The 22,962-nt window shown below is 32.1% G+C and overlaps 1 protein-coding gene across 2 annotated transcripts in view; it reads left to right on the top strand.

The window, feature by feature from the left end:
* LOC115890926 (forkhead box protein N3-like) overlaps positions 1 to 22,498 on the top strand; it is a 49,867-nt gene extending 27,369 nt beyond the window's left edge. For both annotated transcript variants that reach the window (XM_030911292.1, XM_030911296.1), the window contains exons 5-9: positions 5,689 to 5,961; positions 10,356 to 10,442; positions 12,414 to 12,505; positions 14,730 to 14,843; positions 21,238 to 22,498. In XM_030911292.1, coding sequence (XP_030767152.1) covers positions 5,689 to 5,961; positions 10,356 to 10,442; positions 12,414 to 12,505; positions 14,730 to 14,843; positions 21,238 to 21,445 — 774 coding nt within the window. In that variant the 3' untranslated portion in view covers positions 21,446 to 22,498. The remainder of the gene's footprint in view (positions 1 to 5,688; positions 5,962 to 10,355; positions 10,443 to 12,413; positions 12,506 to 14,729; positions 14,844 to 21,237) is intronic.
* Positions 22,499 to 22,962: the final 464 nt, after the last annotated feature.

Consider the following 22,962-nt stretch of genomic DNA (forward strand, 5'->3'; position numbering starts at 1 on the left):
AAATATATGTCCTGAAATGCTTAGTTTTTGAGATACAGGGTGTAGAAATGTCATATTTATTTTGATTTTTCCAAATAATTTCTGAAGCAACATCAATATTTGGATGAAAATTGGTGTCTGGGAGTTTTTTGACATGAGAAATTTGGGATTTTGATATCAATATGACTCCTATTTGTAGGGGGTGCCACCTACATATTTTTTAACTGTTTTGAAAAGTAATAACTTTTCGTCCGTACCTGTATAAAACTACCGAGTGAAAAAATTAACATTTTTGTGATTTTTTACGTAAAAAATGTCCCTTGGTAAATCGCTATGAGCAAACGTTCTCAAGATATTTAGAAAGGAAATAGTCAGTCAATACATGCCATTATTGACAAAAAAATAAAATGTTGAGATCATTATTTGACTGAAATAAATTTGGGAACTTTTAATTTTTTTTAATTAATCATAAATTTTTCTTCGAAAGAATGAAGATAAAACAGTTTTTGTTGAACTTTTGGCACAAAAACATTTCAAATTTATGATTTCAGTCTAATAAAACTATTTAGTCAACATGTTTAATTTATGTCAATGATGACAGGTATTGATAATTTTGCTTCCAAATATCTCGAGAACCATTTAGTAGCGATTTTTACGAAGATACTTTTTTTACGTAAAAAACATCGGAAATATATATTTTTTACTCAGTACCTAATTTTATACAGGTATGGACTAAAAGTTATTAGATACTCTTCAAACCAGTTAAAAATATGTAATTGGCGTCCTCTACAAGCAGGAGTCATATTTGACATCAAAATCAAATTTCTCATGTCAAACAACTTCCAGACACCAATTTTTATCCATATATTGACGTTACTTCAGAAATTATTTGGAAAAAATCGAAATAAAAATGAAACTTCTACACCCTGTATCTCCGAAACTAACCAATTTAGGACATACATTTATACGAACTTTTTTACTTATTTTTATCTGCAGAATATGCTGCCGAAGGTTTCCGGAATATAGTTTGGGCCACCCTGTATATAAAATAAAATTTGCGTTATTTTGTAGAGCGCGAAAATGAAACACTGCGCAGAATTCGATTTAATATGTATGCCCTGATTTAAAAAAAAATATGCTAAAATATTAATGACAAATCAAAATTTTATAGGAAAAACCTCCCTTAATTGTTTAAAAAAGCAATCTTTTAGATTTTTTCGCACTTATTCATTTACACCTGTATAATAAATTATATTAGGTGTAACTGGTATTTAAATTTGGCCATTTTAGACTAAATTTTATGGATATTTAAATCTTTTTCAAAACGATAAAATCAAATTCTTGATGTTTTAAACTGTATGTAACAAACATGTAGTGACCTAATGTGACTTCATGATAAATTTTGCTCAAAGTAATATTAAAGTTTATAAATAAATTATAAAAGGCGACTAATTTCGACTAGTCTTTGTGCCTATCAAGTCACAAAGCTAAATGAAAAACTTGAAATGAATTAAATACAGGGTGAGTCTTAAATAAGTGCAAATATTTTCAGAGGTGGTATATTTCGACCTCAGGTACACGTCTATGAGGTTTTTTCGCAAAAAAAGATGTTGAAAATTGTACATTTTCTTTTAAATTTCCCTGTATATTTTTCGAAAACTTTTTAGAACTGCCTGCTGTTCACCGCAAATTTTCCCACGGTATAACTTCTTAATCTCTGATATTACCATAGTTACGGCGGTTACGGCTTTACTCCATGGTTACGGCACTATGCAAATACAGAAAAAAATCCGGTGGCTCTGAAATTTTTTTCAAAGAAAATCATTTTTTTTTTAATTTTCAAACTTAAATATCTCGGTTATTTTGGACTTGAAAAATGGTAAAGTTAAAATATGTTTCTTTTATTGAGATCTATCAGCCTTGAAAATATTTGCACTTATTTAAGACGCACCCTGTATAATAGAATGAAATATAAAATTGTAGTATCACTTTCGGAGTCAATATTAAGTTGTAAACAGGTATATAAGAAAAGTATAAGGTGATTAAGGAAGAATTAGAAATGTCTAGTCTAGATGTCATAAAACGATATGGAAATGGGGGTCGGGGTAGATTTTATATACCTGGCTTTACTTAGTCAAAGGATCATGTGACTTTCGTCCATTGAGAGAATAGTTAGTTACTAGCAGTATTTAAGTGAAGGTACCGTGTGCCTATTTAATTAGTCTGGTGGGATTTGGAAAATTTAATATTTCATTCTACTTACTTGCTGTTATTCTCGTGAGTGTTCATTATTATTCACACCTAAAGGTGGGTATACACTACCCGGATGAACGAATGAAATTCGGTATATTTGTACGACAAACCGAACGCTTGCGGCCGTTCGCTCGATCATCCGTTTCGAGTCGGTACCATCAAAAGCGGTCGAAACCAATGGGTCCGGTCTTGTCTGTTGAGCGTTCGTTCGTTCCTTCGGATAGAGAATACCCACCTTTAGGTGAATAAATTCAGTTAACAATAATTTTGATCCCCTATAATACCGTATGACCGAAAAAAAACGGTTTTTTTTAAACAGCTTGGAAATGAACATTCCTCATATAATTTTACATCTAAGAACTTCGAAAAACTTATTCCTAAAAATTTCGATCATACGGTATTACTCTACATTATTAATTTTATTAGTATTAACACGTTAAACGCGCCATGGTGGGCCCTAGGGACCGCCAAAGGAAGTACCCTCTACGCCACGGAGGTCCCCAGGGACCGCTCGGTATTCGGTTCGAATTATTTGTTCCACAAGCCAGCGGTCCTCGTTTAAGCCTGTTTGAGTGTGATGTTGATGCGCGGCATGTATACCTATGGGAACTTTATGATTTGAAAAAAACTAGATTTTTTTGAATTTCAAATATTGAAAGTACATGACAAAATTATAACTTGGCCCAGAGAGCATTTTTTAAACATCTGGCGTTTAACGTGTTAATTTTATGAAAGTATTAGATTCTTTCTTTGTTTGTTTATTTTTGGTTCAGTAATGTTCTTTCTGTTTAATACTATGATAAATACCAAGTACATAACCTTATAAACACATTACTAACTAAACAATTAACAAAGAAATAATATAATAAGTTCATAAAACGAATACTAATTAATAATAAATGTAGAATAGGTTAATGTGTTAGTATTTATGTAAATAGTATGTAATATTATACCGTTTTATTAAAAAAAAAACGGCGTCCAGTTGACTTGGAAATGAACATCGATGACATTCCCTATATAATTTTACATTTAAAATGACAGCGATCTTCAGTTCATAGCCGTCGCTGACGCCGTGTTTTTTTTTTTCGATATCATATTGTACTTGAACTATTTTTATAATATACAGTGTTACTTCTGTTAAGTACACAAAATATATTTCTTCGTTATTATATATTTATTAGCATATTTACTGTTAAAATTAGGATAAAATAAAATACTAACACTGTACAGGGTGTCCCATTTTCGTGCATTTTATGGGTTTTCTCGTTTATGAGATACAAAGATGCGGTTTGCCCATAATACAGGTTGTTAATTTGTTTATTACTCGCGGCAAGAGCTTTATGGTTGAAATATGGCAACCTCGGCCCGCTCGTCGATAGACGACGCGACGCCGACCGCCGGGACAAGTCGGCAGAAAACCCTAGTGCATGCGTTCTCAATAGGCAGTGTTGCCATTCTTCTCCGCTATAAGTAATTGTCGAGTTGACAACCCATATAGCTCGATAAGTTATAGGTTAACCGAGATACGAGGTGAGTCGAAAAATGCAAAATTTTCAAATTCGTCTTGTATTTCAGAAACTAAGAGGGCTGGGAAAAATCTGTGTAGCATGTTTAGTTTTATAAAAAAGTAGGAAAGATATGTGAAAACCGTATCTTTGTATCTCTACTCATAAGCGAGAAACTCCATAATACACACGAAAATGTACAGGGTGTCCCATTTTGGTTGAAATCATACGGTATCTCCGTTATTAGTAAAGATAAGAGAATGCGGTTCGCACAAACCTGGCCCACTTTTTTGTCAAATGAAAGATGCTGTAAACAAAATTTTCATAGCCCCTTTCGTTTCTGAGCTACAGGGTCTTTTTGAAAATTTTGCAGTTTGGGACAACCCCCGTATCTCTGTTATTGTGGATGATATCGAGAAGGTGAAAACTGATCCTTGTAGAACTTTTTACGTAGAATACAGTGGCGTAGTCTGTTTTTCTACGAAAAAATATTTTTGAAAATATGAACTAATAAGTTATGTTTTTTTAATGGAACACGCTATATATTTTTAGATCATGTGATCCTTTTTGCTGTGAGCTTCTCAAAAATATATATTACTTTATTTTTATTTTCACTATTTACTGCAATATTTAAAATATATCATTTTTTTTTATTAGTAGGCCGTGATAAATAACAAAAAAATCAAAATGGTATTTACTAAAATAGTCATACACATATTAAAATTTTATTTTTAGATTGATATATTTTACTTTTGAACTGTTACCACTGAATCTCTGAATATATTTTTCTTTTTTTTTATAACGGAATTTATTATAAAGCCCCGTTCTCAGAACAGCGACACATCAAAAGAACCAATCAGATTTGTACAAAATTCAAACAGCTGTTAATTTTAAATTTAGTACAGCTCTCATTGGTTGTTTGAAATGTCAAACTGTGTAGCCAGCGACACGACGCAGTTCTGAGAACGGGGCTTAATGGGATGGGTTTGCAAATATCTAAAAGCTAGCATTATTGCTTGCATTATTAAAGCATTTTTAAAGTGTTCGACATTGTTGTAGTTGTCAGGATACATTTCATATTTCAAAAATTCCCAAAATGAGAACAGACAAATCCGGGAATCAGGGAGGCCATCGTATCCGTCCATTCATTGGTTCCAATTCATTGATTTGAGAAAATATAATTTAACAAAATTCTAATATTTTCAAAGTTGTGAGGGGAAGCCCCATCTTGCTGAAAGTCTATTTCACGTAAATTAGTTAAAGGAATATCTAAAAGTTCCGGTACGATGGCTTCCAAGATTTACAAATAGTGGTAGAGAGTTAAGTTTTCCTAATATATAAAGAATTTATTAGTGGTTTCCATAGTAAAACAAGAGAGATAGCAGTTTACTCTTAATAATTCTTTAGTTTTTTTTATTATCAATCATGGTCTACTAATAAATATGATCTTTTAATAAAAACTTTTAAATATTGCAGTAAATAGTGAAAATAAATATAGAGTGATATATATTTTTCAGAAGCTTATTATGGCAAGCCAGATATTATGGCAAGCCATATAATTTATAAATATACAGGGTGTTCCATTTAAGAAAACATATTCGTTTCATAGAATAATAGACTACGCCACTGTATTCTACCGTAAAAAGTTCTACAATAAACAATTTTCACCTTCTCGATACCTTTAACAGTAACAGAGATACGGGGGTGTCCCAAATTGCAAAATTTTCAAAAGACTCTGTAGCTCAGAAACGAAGAGAGCTATAAAATTTTTTTGTTGCAAACCGCACCTTCCTATCTTCACTAATAGCGGAGATACCGTATGATTTCAAGCAAAATGGGACATCCTGTACATATAAACTTTAAAAATATATTTCATGACAGTTGTCTGTCTTAGCAAGGAAGTAAAGGTAGAGAGAGAACTAAAATTAAAAAATTGCTATTTGTTTACTAGAATTTGGGCAAAGGATCGCTGTGGACGGTAGATCCCCAGTACAAACCCAATTTAATCCAGGCCTTGAATCGGTCGCCTTTTCATCCTTGTTCGACAATCGACTCGTTAACGTACCTGTGTTCCACGTCAGCCAAACCTCAGAGCAACGACAAAACCCCGGTGGTTTACAGGAACCCAAACTTACCCAATCCCGAACTGTTTCCGTTCCTGAGCAAGAAGTTGGCAGCTACGGAGATGGACAGCAACAACGCATCTAGAGTTAAAACCGAGCAGGTACGTAACTGAAATCTGTTTGTTTAATGGTAGAGAAACAAGATTTGTCAATTCAAATTTATACCGGGTGCGTCTTGAAAATGGCTCACCTCCTATAACGTTTTTATTTTTTCAGATAAAAAAACAAGATTTGGTATGTTAGTATATGATATAAATTAGGATTGATTGACGTATTCAGTTGTTTTTGGTCACTTCCTGTTACCGGAAATGAATACAACTTTTGATTTTTAAGTAACACCCTCGGTATATTTCTACTTTATTGGATGGAAAATGACAATAGAATGACATATCACATGTTAACTTTTTAAATTTAAAAAAAAATAATTAATTTAAATAGAGTGCCATCGCCCATGTTTTTCGTGTCTTGTTCGGGCCGGTTAAAAGGTACCCAAATCGTATTTTTAATCATATGAATTGAAATTTTTTTTCAAATGGAACAAGGGTGGCTCATTAGCTTATTTGGAAAAAGTATTTTTTTACGAATAATTTGGTACCACACACTTGATATTTCGAGTCAAATTGCCGTTATGAACCGCATTTTACATTTTCAAATAAACCATGTTTGAAAATGTCAAAAGTTGACATGTGATATGTAATTCTATTCAGAGTGTCATTTTCTATTGAATAATGTAGAAATGTTCCGAGGGTGCCATTTAAAAATCAAAAGTTGTAGTAATTTCCGGTGTAACAGGAAGTGACCAAAAACAATTGAATACGTCAATCAATCCTAATTTATGTTATATACTAACATACCAAACTTCGTCTGTTTATCTGAAAAATAAAATAAAAAAGTTATAGGGGTAAGCCACTTATGAGATGCACCCGGTATTCGCAAAATTTTAAAATATATACAGGGTGAGTCTTAAATAAGTGCAAATATTTCTGGGGGAGTATATTTCGACCCTAAAAACACGTCTATGAGGTTTTTTACGCGAAAAATGAAAATGAAAATTTTGAATTTTTTGAAAAAGAAATTGAAAATTTTTAATTTTAAGTTAAAAATCACAATATCTTCATAATATTGCAACGTAGGTAGTAAATTAAATTTACAAGAAAGAAAACCCCTGTGGAAAATCCAGAAAAGATTTAGTTGTTCTCAAAATTTAACCAAAAAATCATTTTTTCCTTAAATTTTCAAAGTAAAATAACTCGGTTATTTTGGACTTATTTGAAAAACGGTAAAGAGAAAATAGATTAGAGTTTTATCGAGATCTACCAGCTCTGCATATCTGCACTCTCTCCATATTTGCACTTATTTAAGATCACCCTATATAAAGTAATAAATTGTTTAGTATAACAACATGCTAATATTTGAAGCTTAGTTCTTACTAGATTCTGTATAAAACCTAGGTATTCTATAAAATGCTTAACAATTTTAGACAATGTATGAAATTTAAATGTTTTATACTTTACATAGAGACTAAGCCCACGGCCACACTGAAAGCGTTTTTTGCGTTTTTAGCGTGAAGCGTCTTTAGCGACTAAAACAAAATAACAGGATTATATAGGAGTGGCCACACCAAAAGCGTGTAGCGTTCGGCGTGTCTCGCAAAAAACGCAAATGAAAACAAATCAGTTTGTTTTCTGTAGCGTCTTTAGCGTTTTCTAAGATGAGACCCCGTCATAGGCGGACGTTATATTTAATAATACGATAAGAATAAATTAAATACTATGCATTTTTTTCATTTTAGGGTATTATCTAAAAAAAAATTTATAAAGAACATCTACTATTTAGGAAGATTCTATTAAATTCAAAAATTTGAAGGAAATGTTTGAAAAAGTGTAGTTTGAAATGTTGGAAAAGTAATAAATTAAAGGAATTTTTTCTTACGCGTAAAAAATAGTTTTTTTATGCGTAAAAAGTGTTTTTTTTCTGCGTAAAAAGTTTTTTTTTAACAGAAACAAATAGTTTTTGACGCGTAAAAAATAGTTTTTTAGGTGTAACAAATAGTTTTTTTACAGGTAAAAAAATTTTTTTGGGGTAAAAGAGTTTTTTACTAGAAACAATAAGTTTTTGACGCGTAAAATGTGTGTTTTACGTGTAACAAATAGCTTTTACACGTAAAAAATATCTTTTTTTGCGTAACAAAACGTTTTTTACCAGAAACAATAAGTTTTGAACGCGCAAAAAATATTTTTTTACGTGTAACAAATGGTTTTTTACACGAAAAAATATTTCTTTTTTGCGTAAGAAAGGTTTTCTACCAGAAACAATAAGTTTTTAACGCGTAAAAAATAGTTTTTTACGTGTAACAAATAGTTTTTTACACGTAAAAAATATTTTTTTTTGCGTAAGAAAGGTTTTCTACCAGAAACAATAAGTTTTTGACGCGTAAAAAAATAGTTTTTTACGTGTAACAAAAGGATTTTTACACGTAACAAATAGTTTTATACGCGTAAAAATAGTTTTTTGCGCGTTAACAACGCATAACTGTGACAATTTTATTCGCGAAAAATAGTAAAAATAGTTTTTTTACACGTAATAATTTGATTCACTTTTACAAAATTTGTATTAAAATATCAATATTTTTTATAAACACGTGGACTGCTCACAAATACACGTAGCGTCACTACGTATTTCTAAGCCGTTAACACGTTTCGTTACAACAAGCTCGTGTGTCAGGGCCGTCTCACTAGCTCGTATGTCACGGCTTTGAATTTTTACTCCCAGCGCGCGTAAAGAAGTTTCACTCCAAAATGTTTCATAAATCATGTCTTAAAATTAGCAACTAGAAATATTTACTATTCTATTATATAATTATAATTATTTATTATATTATAATTATTATAACAAGTACTAACCACAACACTACAACATAAAAAAAACTATACACATATAAACTAAAATTCGTAAAATAAATGGCAAATAATAATTATTATTTTTACACACACCACTGGCACTAGTAGTAGATTGTTTGTCTCCGAATATATGCCCCGGCCCGTCCACAATTCAATCCCAGCATCTTTTATCTTCGTCTTTTCCACGCTAGCGGCGCCGATCTCGCCTATCTCTTCCTCACAGGATTGATTGATGGACGGGCCGGGAATCCACGGTCTTGCGACGTTACTAATTGACATCTTGATAGAAACTGCAGACCTGCCGCGTCTTTTGCTCGTTTTTAATGGACAGAAATCTACAAAAGCGCTTAAAACGTTAAAATCGCAAAAAGCGCTGGAGACGCAAAAAATGCAAAACGCTAAAAACGATTTCTGTGTGGCCGTGGGCTTAGACATTTTACAGCGTTTTCAGATGGAGCGGACCGTACGTGCGGAGCGTCCGCGCGGATGTTTTTTCAATATAGCTCATCCGGACGGAGCATACGCGACCCATGTGAAATCGTTCATAATATAAACTCATGGTATTTGCTCAAAGTCGCGGACGCTCCGTTCCATCTGAAAACGCTGTTATAGAATACCTATACAGAGTTCGGCAATAGTGCGTCGGGCATCTGTAGTAGCTCCTAGATTAAAAAAAACTTGGGAATTTTGCTTAAGTGCAAACCTAAAGTATGTACGAGGATGTATTTGAGGAAAATATTTTAACTTCTATAGGGTGGCTCAAAAAAGTGTCAGTGGATCGGGATGATTTTTTTTTAATGGAACACCCTGTATAATATTGCATTTTTGGTTTCTTTTCAGATCACTTTACATAATCCTAAGATATCAGTAAATATATTTCGATAATTTCAGAGATATTAATAAATAAATAAAAAGTTTATATTTTTCACCCTTCCTTAAAAAAGTTATTACAAATACAAGAACTACCTAGAAATAAAAACTATATTAGTTATTTTCTTCAGATGGTCTATACTTACTTTGCTATAAATATCATAATCTTAAATTATACAGGGTGTTCAACATTCTACGCGAAAATTTCTAAAATATAAAATAATTTTTCTTAATTTTTTTAAATGGAACTGTATATTATGTTTTTATTAGATGGAAAGTTAAAAAAGAACATTTTTTGTATTTTAAGTATTTCGAAAGTTTTAATGGTTTCGCAGATAAACGCAGTATTATTTCATATGGCTCTTTCAACGGTAAAATACCAGAGAAAAATCATTGGGTGGCTTTGATAAAAATTTCTGTGGAAAATGGTATATGAAATATAAAAACGCAAATATCTACGAAACCGTTAAAAATTTTGAAATACTCTAAATACGAAAAATGTTTATTTTTTAATTCTCCATCTATTGAAAAAATAATATACGGGTGTTCCATTTAAAAAAACGAAGAAACATTATTTTATTTTAGGAAATTTGGCATAGAATTTTGAACATCTCCTTCTTAGGAATGTCGAATTTCAAATTTTGCCGGTAACATAATACATATACTATATAAACGCTGAATAAGGGAACTAAAATTATGATGTTCAGATATAACGTTAATTTCAGGAAGAGTCTTTGGACGCTGTTGATGCTGCAACGGTGATGTTGAGTTTAAAAAATGCGACCAGAATAAATGGCAAACAGGAATTTCAGGTAAGAGAATTTATGAAGCTAGGAAAATTGCGCGAAAGCAATTGCCGAAGAAATAGTTGCTCGAAGACTTTTTATTGACTGCATGTAATTGTCAGATCAGACCTCAGATGTAGTTAAGTGTTTATACTCAGGCAGGGATGACAATGACAATGGCCTGATAATTATTGCTTTATTCGGGCAACTTTCTGATTCGGTAAATGTCCTTACGGGAATTCACTTCCATATATCGTGAATTACACATATAGCGTGGACTTACATTACATATAGTCTAAGAGCTAGCAACATATTCGAGAAAGAATTTTAAGACGTCTGGCTCTTTGATATATCTTTTACTATGCTCTCTGGAACAGCATGCGGCCCGTCTGGCTGCCGATACCCGTTGCGTTCACTACTGCGCATCGGAAGAAGATCCTATATTTTTTATTAATTTAGTCCTATAAATTCTAGTATTGAATATAAATCGACCATGTCTCCATAACGCAGTGCGTAGTTTCCGACCACGAACCGATGATTCAGAGTTCGAATCCGGGTCAGGACAAAGACTTTTTTATTTTATTTTCATTATATTCTTATAGTAAAGTATTAATTAATTCTGGTAATTTAAAAAAAAACTAATATTTAATACTTTACTATCAGAATATAAACGAAAATAAAATAAAAAAGTGTTTGCCCTGACCCGGATTCGAACTGTGAATCATTTAAAGGACGGTAAACCTGCAGTTTAGGCCGACGAAAAATAAAGCGAGTCGTCAGGCAATCGTTAACGATCATATGCGGCGTTACTATTTAACACATTAACTTTTTAACGGAATTTGGTGATTGCTTGTTTTAAATTGTTAGAAATTTAATTTATTATTAGACATTTAATTTATATAACAAACGACTACCCATTCGCGGGACGGGTAAGATTTATAGGGAATAATACAGAATATAATTATAATTAAGCTGAAACAACTATTATAACTTTTAGTTTCATAAGAATTATGGCTTCTACGATTATTGTAAACCCCGATGAAAGGCTTCCCCTATAACTTCTTTGTGGCAAGATAAACAAATGAATTTTAACTGGTTGGTTGGTTGGTTTGTTACATAAATATGCATTGATTGGCATACAGTTGTTATTTTTGTCGTCTCTTCCTGTTAAACCAAAAATGGCTATAACTTGTTCATTTCAAAGGGAGAGAACCATCTAGGAGAAATACCGGGTATAAATTGCATGCCTAGTATCATTTAGACTGGTAAATACATAGCTAACATTTTGTTTGTCCTTAAAAATAGGTATTAACAATTTTAGATATATACTTCCTGGTACTACTATCGTTTCTGATAGGTGGAGAGCCTATCGAAACATAAATGTCCTCGGTGGAGGTGTTTATGAACATCTTGTCGTTATTCACCAAGAAAATTTTGTTGATCCCAATGATCCTCGAATTCGCACACAAAATGTTGAAAATTTATGGATGAGAGCTAAAAGAAAATTAAAAAGGCAATTTGGCACCTCTCCCAATCTGTTTGGCTCTTATTTACAGAAATTTATGTGGAGAAACAAAATCTCTGGAGAGCCAGAATTTCCAAACTTTTTAAAGTGCATTGTTGAACAATATCCTATGCAATAAAATATTTTCAGAGTAAATCTTGATACAATCTTTATCAACATCAGAGTGAATATTTTTCAGATTTCCCTATTTCCAAACCTATATTCTTAAGTTTGGCAACACAGCGGTCAATACTGGATCGCAATTTGTTGTCGGCCTAAACTGCAGGATTACCTAAAGGACTAATAAAAATATAGGATCTTCTTTCAATGCGCAGTAGGGAACGCAACGTTTACCGGCAGCCAGACGGGCCGCATGCTGTTTTAAAGAGCATAGTAAAAGATATATCAAAGAGCCAGACGTCTTAAAATACTTTTTTTTTCCGATGTTGCTAGCTCTCGTACTAATACTTTTTATTGTATTTTCTTTATTACAGGTTATTACCACGTCTCCTAGTCAAGATCACACATATAGTGCAGCTGACAGCGGAGACAACGAAGATGAGGCCTTCGAAAGCGACGAAGATAAGTAAGTGAATAATTATCTGATTAATAAGCGCAAATCTATAAAATCATTTTCATGCATAGTAATGACCTTAGGATTATTAGAACTAGGTATGTACGTTTTGTGTCTCATACCAAAAAAGTCGTTTTTGGCATTGCATGCATGATTTACACGTTTCTTTTTATATCGAATTCATATAATGAAACTGATCAAAAGAATTTCGTATACTTCAATTCAACATTATTACTTTATCAAATTTTACGTTAGTTTGTCCGGCAAATGAAAATATGTTTAATGAAGTTGTTGCCTTATCATTTTATTTTAAAAGTTCATAAATTATTGTTTTTTTCTGTAATGTTTTGCATGTTCTCTGTATAAAATCATATTTCTCTCGCTGTACAAACTATATCTGAAATAGTAATAGTCGGTCCAACCAGAGACGATTTGACAGTGACAGGTGTTATCCGTCATTCTGATTCAAAAGTAGATTTATTTCTGTCATTATTTGGATGTCGCCTGCCGAAATCGTCCTTTGTTTCGTTGGATAGACTGTTTTAGAATTTGGTGGGCATGTTTTAATTGTCCTATTACACTACTTCATACCATTTGTATACAGTCTGTTGCGTCGCCGACCTGGACATAGGAAGTCCCATGTAAAATTTAAAAATTATGAATAAGTTTTCTCCATTTTATTTTACAGAAAAATTTATTTGAAAATTTTTAAAGAACTCCTTAAAATGAAGCAAATTGTTCATTTTGAATGATTTATACGAAATGTCATATGTGTCATATTGACGTGCTAAAGATAGTTTGGAAATATGAATAACACAACTAAAGACAAAAAATTGTTTAGTGGTATTATGGTGGAAAATCTCTATAGACTGTAAAATATTTAGTTTCTGTACATTTTCCAAATATGCCAGACCAGTTATTGAAAACTATAAATATGAAGAGAAAAATTCCAACACGAACAGTTATTAAAGACAGTAAATATAAAAAGAAGATTAATATTGATAAGGATATTTGAGAAAAGTGCCAGAATACTTGGAGAAATAGCCGAAAAACATTGTACCACTGTTTAGCGAATATGAAAAAGCATAATTTTAAGTCATTTAAATATTCAGAACGCCAAGAATTATTGGACGGGGTGAATAACTAGAGCAAATATTATACATTTTTTAATTATTAACAAGTACTTAATTTTGTGAATTGTTTAGTGTTTAATAAATACATTTCCTTTTGAAGCAGTGTGTTTACTTATTTACGAAATATATTTGATTTTTAAAAGATTCTCGTATGTTGACAGTATACTTTTTGTAACTTTTCATAGAGAATATAACTGAAAATATTTTTGACAGATCTCTGTAGAAGAAAATCTTAATATATTTTTCATATTGTGACTTAACTTGTGATTGAGATGTTTGTTTGATCAGGACCGCTATATTTTAATTTTTAGTATTTTTGTATCTCTCATAAAGAACTACTTCGTATAAACCATCCAAAATGAACAATTTGCTTCATTTTGATGAGTTCTTTAAAAAGTTCCAAAATACATTTGCCTGTAAAATAAAGTGGGGAAAACATTCATCATTTTTAAAATTTACATGGGATTTCCTATGTCCAAATCGGCGATACAACACACGGTTTATCATTATTTCTTCATGAACATTGTTGTTTGTCATCTTATGATGTTAAATAAACGAATATCGAATATACAAAATATATAAAATACAACAATTCCTGTATTTTATATACTTTTATTCATCTTAAATCAATGGCCAAAGTTTATTTTTTCTCTTAATATCGCCCGTTACAGAGAAGATAGAAGGATGCAATTTGCGCGTTTTTGGAAATTGTGTGCTCTATTTAACTATGCGAAAAGAAACATACGTTGTCATTTAATTTTTTTTATGCAAACCCGCAATATCTGTTGTGTTAACCTAGCTACCATGGCAAAATATATGAAGCAGATAAATATACTGCAGATTATTAAGGAATAAAAGCTCTTAAACCAGAATAGCAATATTGAGAATACCTGTTTACGTGCATATTTTTGAGAAAAATCTCGTTTTCTAATTGGCCATAACAGATGCGCCCCCTAGCGGACAATTGAGATATTTATTATATTGTTTCTGAACATCGATAAATATAAAGATATAAAAAACATAACAATATAAATGTTGAAAATGTATCAGAAATAAGAGATGGTTACAAAATCGTATTTATATTTTATTTTTTGTAATTTAAGGAGTCGCAAGAGCCTAGTCTGTCGCAAAATTGACTTCGACGATGACGAAGCAAGAAAAATTAAGGAAGGAGCTGAAACTCTTCTTAATTTAGCAGGGATTTCTACCAATAAGAGGTAAGTTTTATTTTTTATAAAGCATTGCTTTAGAAATCCGCCCATTACCGTGACGTCAGAGACTGCAATACTCTATATTAAATAGAGAAGTCTCGTAACGCAATTCCTCTACTATAAAAAGTTGTGAGAAATTTTAGTATACATATTTTCCAACTCCACCAACGACAAATTTTCTCTTCGTAAAATGGTCCCTCTGGTATTTACTACATTTTTGTCTCTTGCAAAAAACGCCACATCGCATAGTTTTTAGAGGTGAAAATTCTAGTTCCTTAGTTCTAGTTCCTCCAGAAGAATAGTTCCTTGAACTAGGTCTTTAGTTCAATAGTTCCCGACTAACATTGACTTCCCCGTTGCTTTCTATTGGCTTTCGTTGTCAGTCAGAACTATTAACAGTATGGTCTGTATAATTTTTGTAATGTACGAAATATAACGAGACGTGTAATTGCGTATAAAAACATATAGGTAAGTTTCATTGCAGATAAAAAAATTAAAAAAGAAACTCAAAGCAGAGTTTAAAAAAAACTATATCACAAATCAAATGGAGCAAATAATAGGAAAATTTTACGAAAAATTGCATTTTTTCTCACTTTAAGCGTTTTGCTTTTGTCTAAAAATTCAGAATATCTACTTCGTTTTATAAGACATTTCTTAATTTTAACATTCCCATAAAATATTCAAAGAATAAACTAAAAATCAAAAACAGTATCCACGACAATTTTCTGTGGTAATTACGCCGGCTGTGGCAATAAACAATGCCGAATCCATCGTCGTCGCCTTGTATATATAATACTCGGATCTGCCGATTGAATAGATTCCCGTGAACGTCTTTTAATTAGTTCCTCTCAGCCTTTCGGTCAGGGACAGGTATCATACGGCTAGCACTCCCCAATTCCGCCTAGCATCGGGCTACGCACAAAACACATACACAAGAAGAAGTGCGAGCGCCTTGCTAAATAGTGGAAAGTGAAATTGACGTTTAAATTTGACACTGTTGACAAGTCTACTGCTACTAGCGCCCCCAATTTCGATTGTAGGAACTACGGACTAAATTGTCACGCATGGCGGGAAGTTTAAAGAAATAAAAAAAATTATTTATTCATTTATTTTTAATTATGACATACACAAAAACACAAAAAATACACCATTTTTTAAAAATATGTTTAATATCAATATCAAATATACAACAGAAATTAATTTCACCACAATAAATTAATAAAATTAAAAGAATAATGTTAAAAGTAGATCAAGAGTCAAAATTAATTATAACAAAACTGAAAAAAATGGCGTCATAGATGGCTTAGAAATAAAAGATATATCATAATTTTGAAAGTAAAATTATATGGGAAATGTCTTCGATCATCATTTTTAAGCCAACTGGACGATTATTTCAAACATACAAGCTGAGTTCGTTCATAGTGCTCTGAGAAATCTAGATAAACAAAGAATAATAAATTAAAAGTATTCCAGGGGAAAAGAGAGGAAAAACCTGTATCGTCTCTGATATCTGTCAGGGTATTGTTGAAAGTGTCATCTTTTTGCTCGAAGTTTTCAGGTCGATCAAAAAGATGACATTTACAACAATACTTTGCTGTAACTTTCACAAATATCAGAGAGAGTACATACAGGTATTGCCTCTCTTTTCCTCTGGGATGCTTTATATCTGTTGTTCTTTGTTTATCTATATTTCTCAGAGCATAATGCCGAACACGACTACAGTATATAATAATTTCAATATCCGAAGTGGAAAGAAAAAAGATCACCTTTCTGTTTTGTACTATGGTCCCTTTCTTCCGATGGCTCATCTCGTTGATATTTAGGAAGGATAAATAGGAAGGAAAATATAAAATTCAATTTGATTTGATGATCCTTTTCTATCACCTAAAATCAGAACGACAATGAGCATGTTAAGATAAAAAAAAATTATCAACACTTACCTGCACGTTAGTCCGAGGAGTTTTATTAAAAACCTATATTTGCCTAAATAATGTATGTATTATATTTGCAAAGCAAAATGCAGCGTGTAAACAAAAGAAATAAAATCGCGACAAGTCAACGTCAACGACCCGACAAGGAGAAAAGTGGTGTTCAGAGAATAGGTAACATTAAAGAAATGCTAACTTCATGTTAAAAAATGGAAACAGACGCCACCTGGTGTCGCCTGGCAGTACTAGCTAAATTGAGGGGAATTGGAGGGGCGGGCCTTAAAAAAGGGGAAATTTCAAAAAAAAATATTTTTATAAGTATCACTGACTTACTGTTTAAAGTTAATAAACATATTTTTTATTACTTTAATATAATTTAATGTATTAAAAAACATGTCTATTAACTCTACACAGCAAATCAATGATATTATTAAAGGCTTATTATTTTCAGAGAAAATTCATAGTAAATAAATTACACATTAGTAAACAATATCATTTATTTTTTAGAGCTGCGATTTATAGTACAATAATATTGAAATATATATATATATATATTTTTAACAATGAAAAAGAATATCCCGCAACCTGAAAAAGAAAGATGATCAATTAATGACTTAAATTAGTTCAAAATACATTTTGCAAATAACTAGTGAATTGGAAAGATAAACATACTATTAAAAATACATTTTAGTAGTATGTTATCATCTATTTACTGATAATACATAAGTATATAATAGGTAAATAACATGCATAAGGCACTATCATACAACTACCTAGTAGTTGTATCATAATAACACACTAATATCACAAAAAATATGTGCTAATTTAAATTCCTTTAATGAACTAATGAAACACTATCTAGCGTCAATGCATGCCATTCCAAAGGCAAAAAAAACTATTATACCAAATAAATATAAGCTGAATAAAACATACACTAAGCCAACGTGCATAAACAACCAAAAAATCCATCAAAAAAATACTTTTATCAGATCATACCCTTGGATATATTATGTATTTTATATATGGCACATCCAGTTCAAAAGTTCACTAACTCAAAATAGAGAATATAGAGAACATTGTCAAGAGAAGTAAAAGAAAATGTAAGTTAAGGAATACGCTCCTTTTTGCATATTAATGGCCAAATAATATAATGTTAATTTAATAAAATTTTGCTGGCATCCTTCTGAGGTATAAATCAGATTAAAAGGACATTGTTGTTGTATTAATTGTTTGTTTTGTAAATATTTTTTGAAGACAATACAGTTTTGAACGGGCTGTGCGATATAAACAAGGATCTTACTATTATATGAGATTAGAAAGTATTTAAATAACATAAAACATAATCAAAATCATTTTTCATCATAAATTATAGAGGTACTTACGTGTTTTGATATTATGATCAGGAAATGATACGTTTAGTTAAACAGGTACGCTACCAGGCAAGTTCTATCGGCGGGTCTTTGCAAAAGTTGAAATCTAAAAATACAAAAATACGTTTATATCTTAGTTGTATTTACGAATAAAGTATTTGTGTGTAATTTCTGACTTACCAGTTAACTGAATAATCGCATTAAATACATCCAAATGGTAATTTAATATTGTAAAAAAGCAAAATTGTTTTAAATCACTTGCCAGGACAGCCCGGTCAGCTTCTTTGTTGGCAAAATGGCCGCGGTATCATGATTTAAGCAATGTGAGTGAAAAAGAAAGCCAATGCCTGGCAGATGTTGCTTTCTTTGTCGTTGGTCCTGGCACGTTTAAATTTGACTGTTGCCTGTTTTCCCATACAAGTGACACCCCCGTGGTGGTGTTCGAATAACAAATTATGGGTCACCAAAAATTGTTTTTGTCTCCTTTCAACGCACACTTTAGAAAGAAAAAGAGATGAACTGGAATACGGAAAGAACGTCAAGGCTTTATCTGTCACTCTTGTCAATAATTTATCGGTAAGGAAGATTCCTAGGAAATCGCTTGTAGTCAAGTTTTCAACCATTGCCAGTTCTCCCATAAGAAATGTCATCCACCTGGGGCTACGATCGCGTTGGCCGACCCGTACGTAAACTAGTTTTTTATTTAGTTCCTCTAGGTCCGGATCCGATAACATATGGCATACGGCTGGCACTCCCCACTCCAGCCTTTTATCGGGCTACGATCGCGCTGGCCGTCGTGATCCCTCGCTGTCGCATATTATTATTACAGTCTCGATCCCGGAATAGGTTCTGAAGTTCTTTGACAAACCGGGAACTAGTTCCTTTCATTCCGGGATCGGAATAATTCATTGGAATTTTATTAGTTCGTTCACGAACTATACACCAACAGTTTTTGAGAAAAAAAATTTTGGAGAATTTGTCTTTCCAAAGCAGACCTACAAAATATACAGGGAGTTCCAATATTCCGTGGACAGAGATCAACTACGTATTTTTCGATTAAAAATTAGTCAATTGCACATAATTTACCTTTATACAAAGTGCTTCATTTGGCCTTTAGAGGGCATCAATCAAAAATAAACCCGAACGTTAATTAACTTAAAATTTATAATTTTTTTAACATTTTCATGAAGCTTATTGTCAAATATAATTTGTGATACTAACATAAAATTTTATATATTTGCCAACTAGATTATTAGAGTAGATAGATTTTATGCTTGATGAGATAGATTTTATGCGCCTCCATAGCTTGCCATGACAAAAAACGTTTTTTGGAAGTTTGCTTTGGAAAAATAATTTTTTTCCTCAAAAATATGGGCGGTAGCGTTTTTTAGAAAAAATGTAGAAAACACTAGAAGGGCCATTTTACGAAAAAAAATCGGTCGTCGGTTGATTTGAAAAATCTTCATACTAAAGTGTATGTAGGGGTGGGGATAGTTTTCATCCTTCCCGTACTTTTTCTTGATTTTTGAGAAAATCAAATGTTAAAGCACTTAGCAAAAAATGATAGACACCCAAAATCTCAAATCGGAATAACGGTTCTTAAAATATCTGAAAAAATCTGTAAATTTTTTTAAAGTTTGATGCCCTCTAACGAACAAACGAAGCACTTTGGTATAGAGATAAATTGTGTCCAATCAACTTATTTTGATTCCAAAAATACGTAGAAGTCCACGGAATATTGGGATACCCTGTATAAAAAGACAATCCAGGGAAATATTGTGTTACAGCTAAAATGGATACTTTGCCAGTTTTCAAACCATATAGCCAGCTATTTTGCAAACAAACAGCACAACGAACACCACAAACTAACCAACCAACAAAATAACAGCGCTTTATGCAAAATAGCTGGCTAGTTTGAAAACTAACCAAGTATCCAATTTAGCAGTATACAGTAATTTCCCCGGATTGTCTTTACAAGAGGAAAAACTTTTTTATTATTGACATTTTGAGAAAAATGCATTCGTTATAAAATTTTTTGCTTGTTCTAGAATGGTTAATCCCGTTTATACTTTTCCAAATTTCCATACCGTTTTAGAGAAAATTAAGAAAAACATGAAAATATGGTTGAATTTTTTCTAAAGTCCTAAAAATCGAAACCCGTTTCTATGGTAATATCAATTCGATTTCATTCTTTGATAGACATATTGATAGATCGTTAGTCATAGATTTTTAGTTAATATTATATTTTTTGTTGTTTTAAAATATTAAAGAAGCACAAAACACAAACATTTATTTAGTTCAATGCTACAGAAAGGGTAACAATAGTTATCCGAAAATATTGTTACGGATTCCGTGGGTCCACTATTTAAACTCACGATAAAATACTTAACGAATTTATTTGTTTCACTCTGTACACACAACTTATACTATTTACTACACAACTTATGCAACTACTATTACTCTAACGGTATTTCGCGGTATTTTCAAACTTCAGACTTCAGACTATCTTCAGACTTCAGACTTCAAACTTTAAACTTGTCCAACTGTCAAAGCGCGGGCCTTATATACCCTCTGGCGGTTGTTTCTAGATTTTTCTAAAGAATTCTATAATTTTCTTTACTTTCTGGCGAATGCGCCAGGTTCCTCAATGCACCGTTGCGGTTATGCAACCAGTAATACACCTTGACCTTAACAATATGATACTTTAACAACAGCAAAGAATATGACATTAATCAAAATTAATAATAACCCATATATCTTGCATATATCAAAGAATGAAATAAAATTTATATTACTACAGAAACGCGTTTTAGTTTCTAGGGCTTAGAAAAAATTCAACCATATTTTCATGTTTTTTTTTAATTTTCTCTAAAACGGTATGGAAATTTGGAAAAGTATAAACGGGATTAACTATTTTAGAACGACCAAAATTTTTTATGAAGAATGCATTTTTCTCAAATGTCAATGATAAAAAAGTTTTCCCCTTGTAAAGACAATCCTGTAGCTGTTGAGAAAGCTGTATATGTGTCGGGAAGCTAGATTAGATCAAAGTATGTCCCGTACGCCTTCTTCTTAGTAATGTTTACGTTGGTAAAATTTCAGGTCGGCACCGGACCTGCTGGACTTCGAGCCTCATTTCAAAACGAGTAGGGTCGAAAATGGTTTGGACGAGGAAAAGCACGTTCCTTTCAAGCCCAGATTGCTGAGGGCGAAGCGAAAGGAGAACGCTTCCCCTAAAATGATATGCAACAACAATCAACGGGAGTGGCTTAAGCACAGACGCGCGCTCGACATCAACCAGTTGAGGTAATAAAGGGGATTAGTTTTACTTTATAGAACATGTGTACATTTTAATAGAGCCGTTTCCTTATAAAAACATTTTAGTTTTGATCGATTTTAAGCGCGATATCGAGTTTTTATTAGTATGTATAGGGCATTGGGCCGACTGAGTTGTAAAAATTGACACGCTTGACATTTCTGTCTTTATAAGAAAATTAAGGAATGTGTTAATAAATAAAATTAGCGAGACCGCGAAGGTACTTTAATATGGCTGACTTAAATTTACCATAATTAAATATATTTATTTATAAATCAAAAACGGTAATAACTGAAAAGCTGGATTTATAAACTCGGCAGTTGAAGTTCAGTTGAGGTTCAAAATGATGTTGAGGTTATGAAATGAATCCGCGCATTTATAAAGTCAGTTGGTCAAAAAGTTGACAGTTCGTTTCACGTTCAAGGGAGTTCAGAGAACTCACTGACGGCCAGGTCGCAACGACCTGGCCGTCGGCTGGTCGGATATATTGCGTACATGTGCGGCCAGATGAACGACCAGTTTCGGCAGGGCTGTCAGATCTAAGGATTTTTTACGTTTTACCAATTATTAGAAAATATTGTTTTCAGAAATGTTAAAATATCCGAGTTAACTAAAAAGCGAATTTCCTGTTCATGAGCTTATTAAATGTTCTAATATTAAATAAAGTAATGTTTCTTCAAAGCCACACCGAGCGAAAATCACAAAAGAACTACGATATGTGGACACAAAACTGAATAGAATATTTTTGAAGCAATTTGGCCCGTCTGGCCGTCACAGTGTGTTGCATCAGATATAAAAATAATAAACACATTATATCAATAAAGGGCAAAAATAGTATTGTTCCTAAGAATTGAAAACAAATGATTTATTTATGACTTATTTATATACGTAAAAAACATATTTAATTTTTTAACTCTATTTCTTGGTATTTGTGTTAGTACAGGATATTGAATTAGTCCTAGTAAAAATATTGTCTAATGGGCCCTGTTTGAAAAACATTAAATTAAATATAATATATAAAATACAGTTGTCCCCCTTGTACATGACTACAATACAACTAAAAAAACTAATTTAATCAAAAAATAACAAATGGTTGTAGAAAAACTTTAAATATGATTTTTTTATTTTTTAACATCGAAACTCGAAGGTATAATAACAGGTATCATACCAACCATAAATAGAGTATGTCATATAAAAATGTTTTGAATTTTTACTAGAATCGACCCTTGATAAAAAAGGGACTAGATTTAAGTTTCCCTTTGATCCAGTCTGTATACTATTTCTTTGGATTTTCTGCACGTGTGCAAAAACTATACTAAAACACTATATCTTATAGAAAATAAAATATTTTGCGTTGAATTTGAGGGATTTCATCTGAAAAATTATTAATTTGGAGGAAAAATATTTTAGTGCAGTCTACTGGTCGCAACGACCAGCCAACGGCCGGGTCGTTAGTGTGCGCCGTATCATTTGATTTAATGGTTTTAGAGGTAGCAGCGGCCTGGTCCGTG

This window comes from Sitophilus oryzae, unplaced genomic scaffold (assembly GCF_002938485.1).
Source record: "Sitophilus oryzae breed Bouriz unplaced genomic scaffold, Soryzae_2.0 scaffold_1178_pilon_pilon, whole genome shotgun sequence".
NCBI lineage: Eukaryota > Metazoa > Arthropoda > Insecta > Coleoptera > Curculionidae > Sitophilus > Sitophilus oryzae.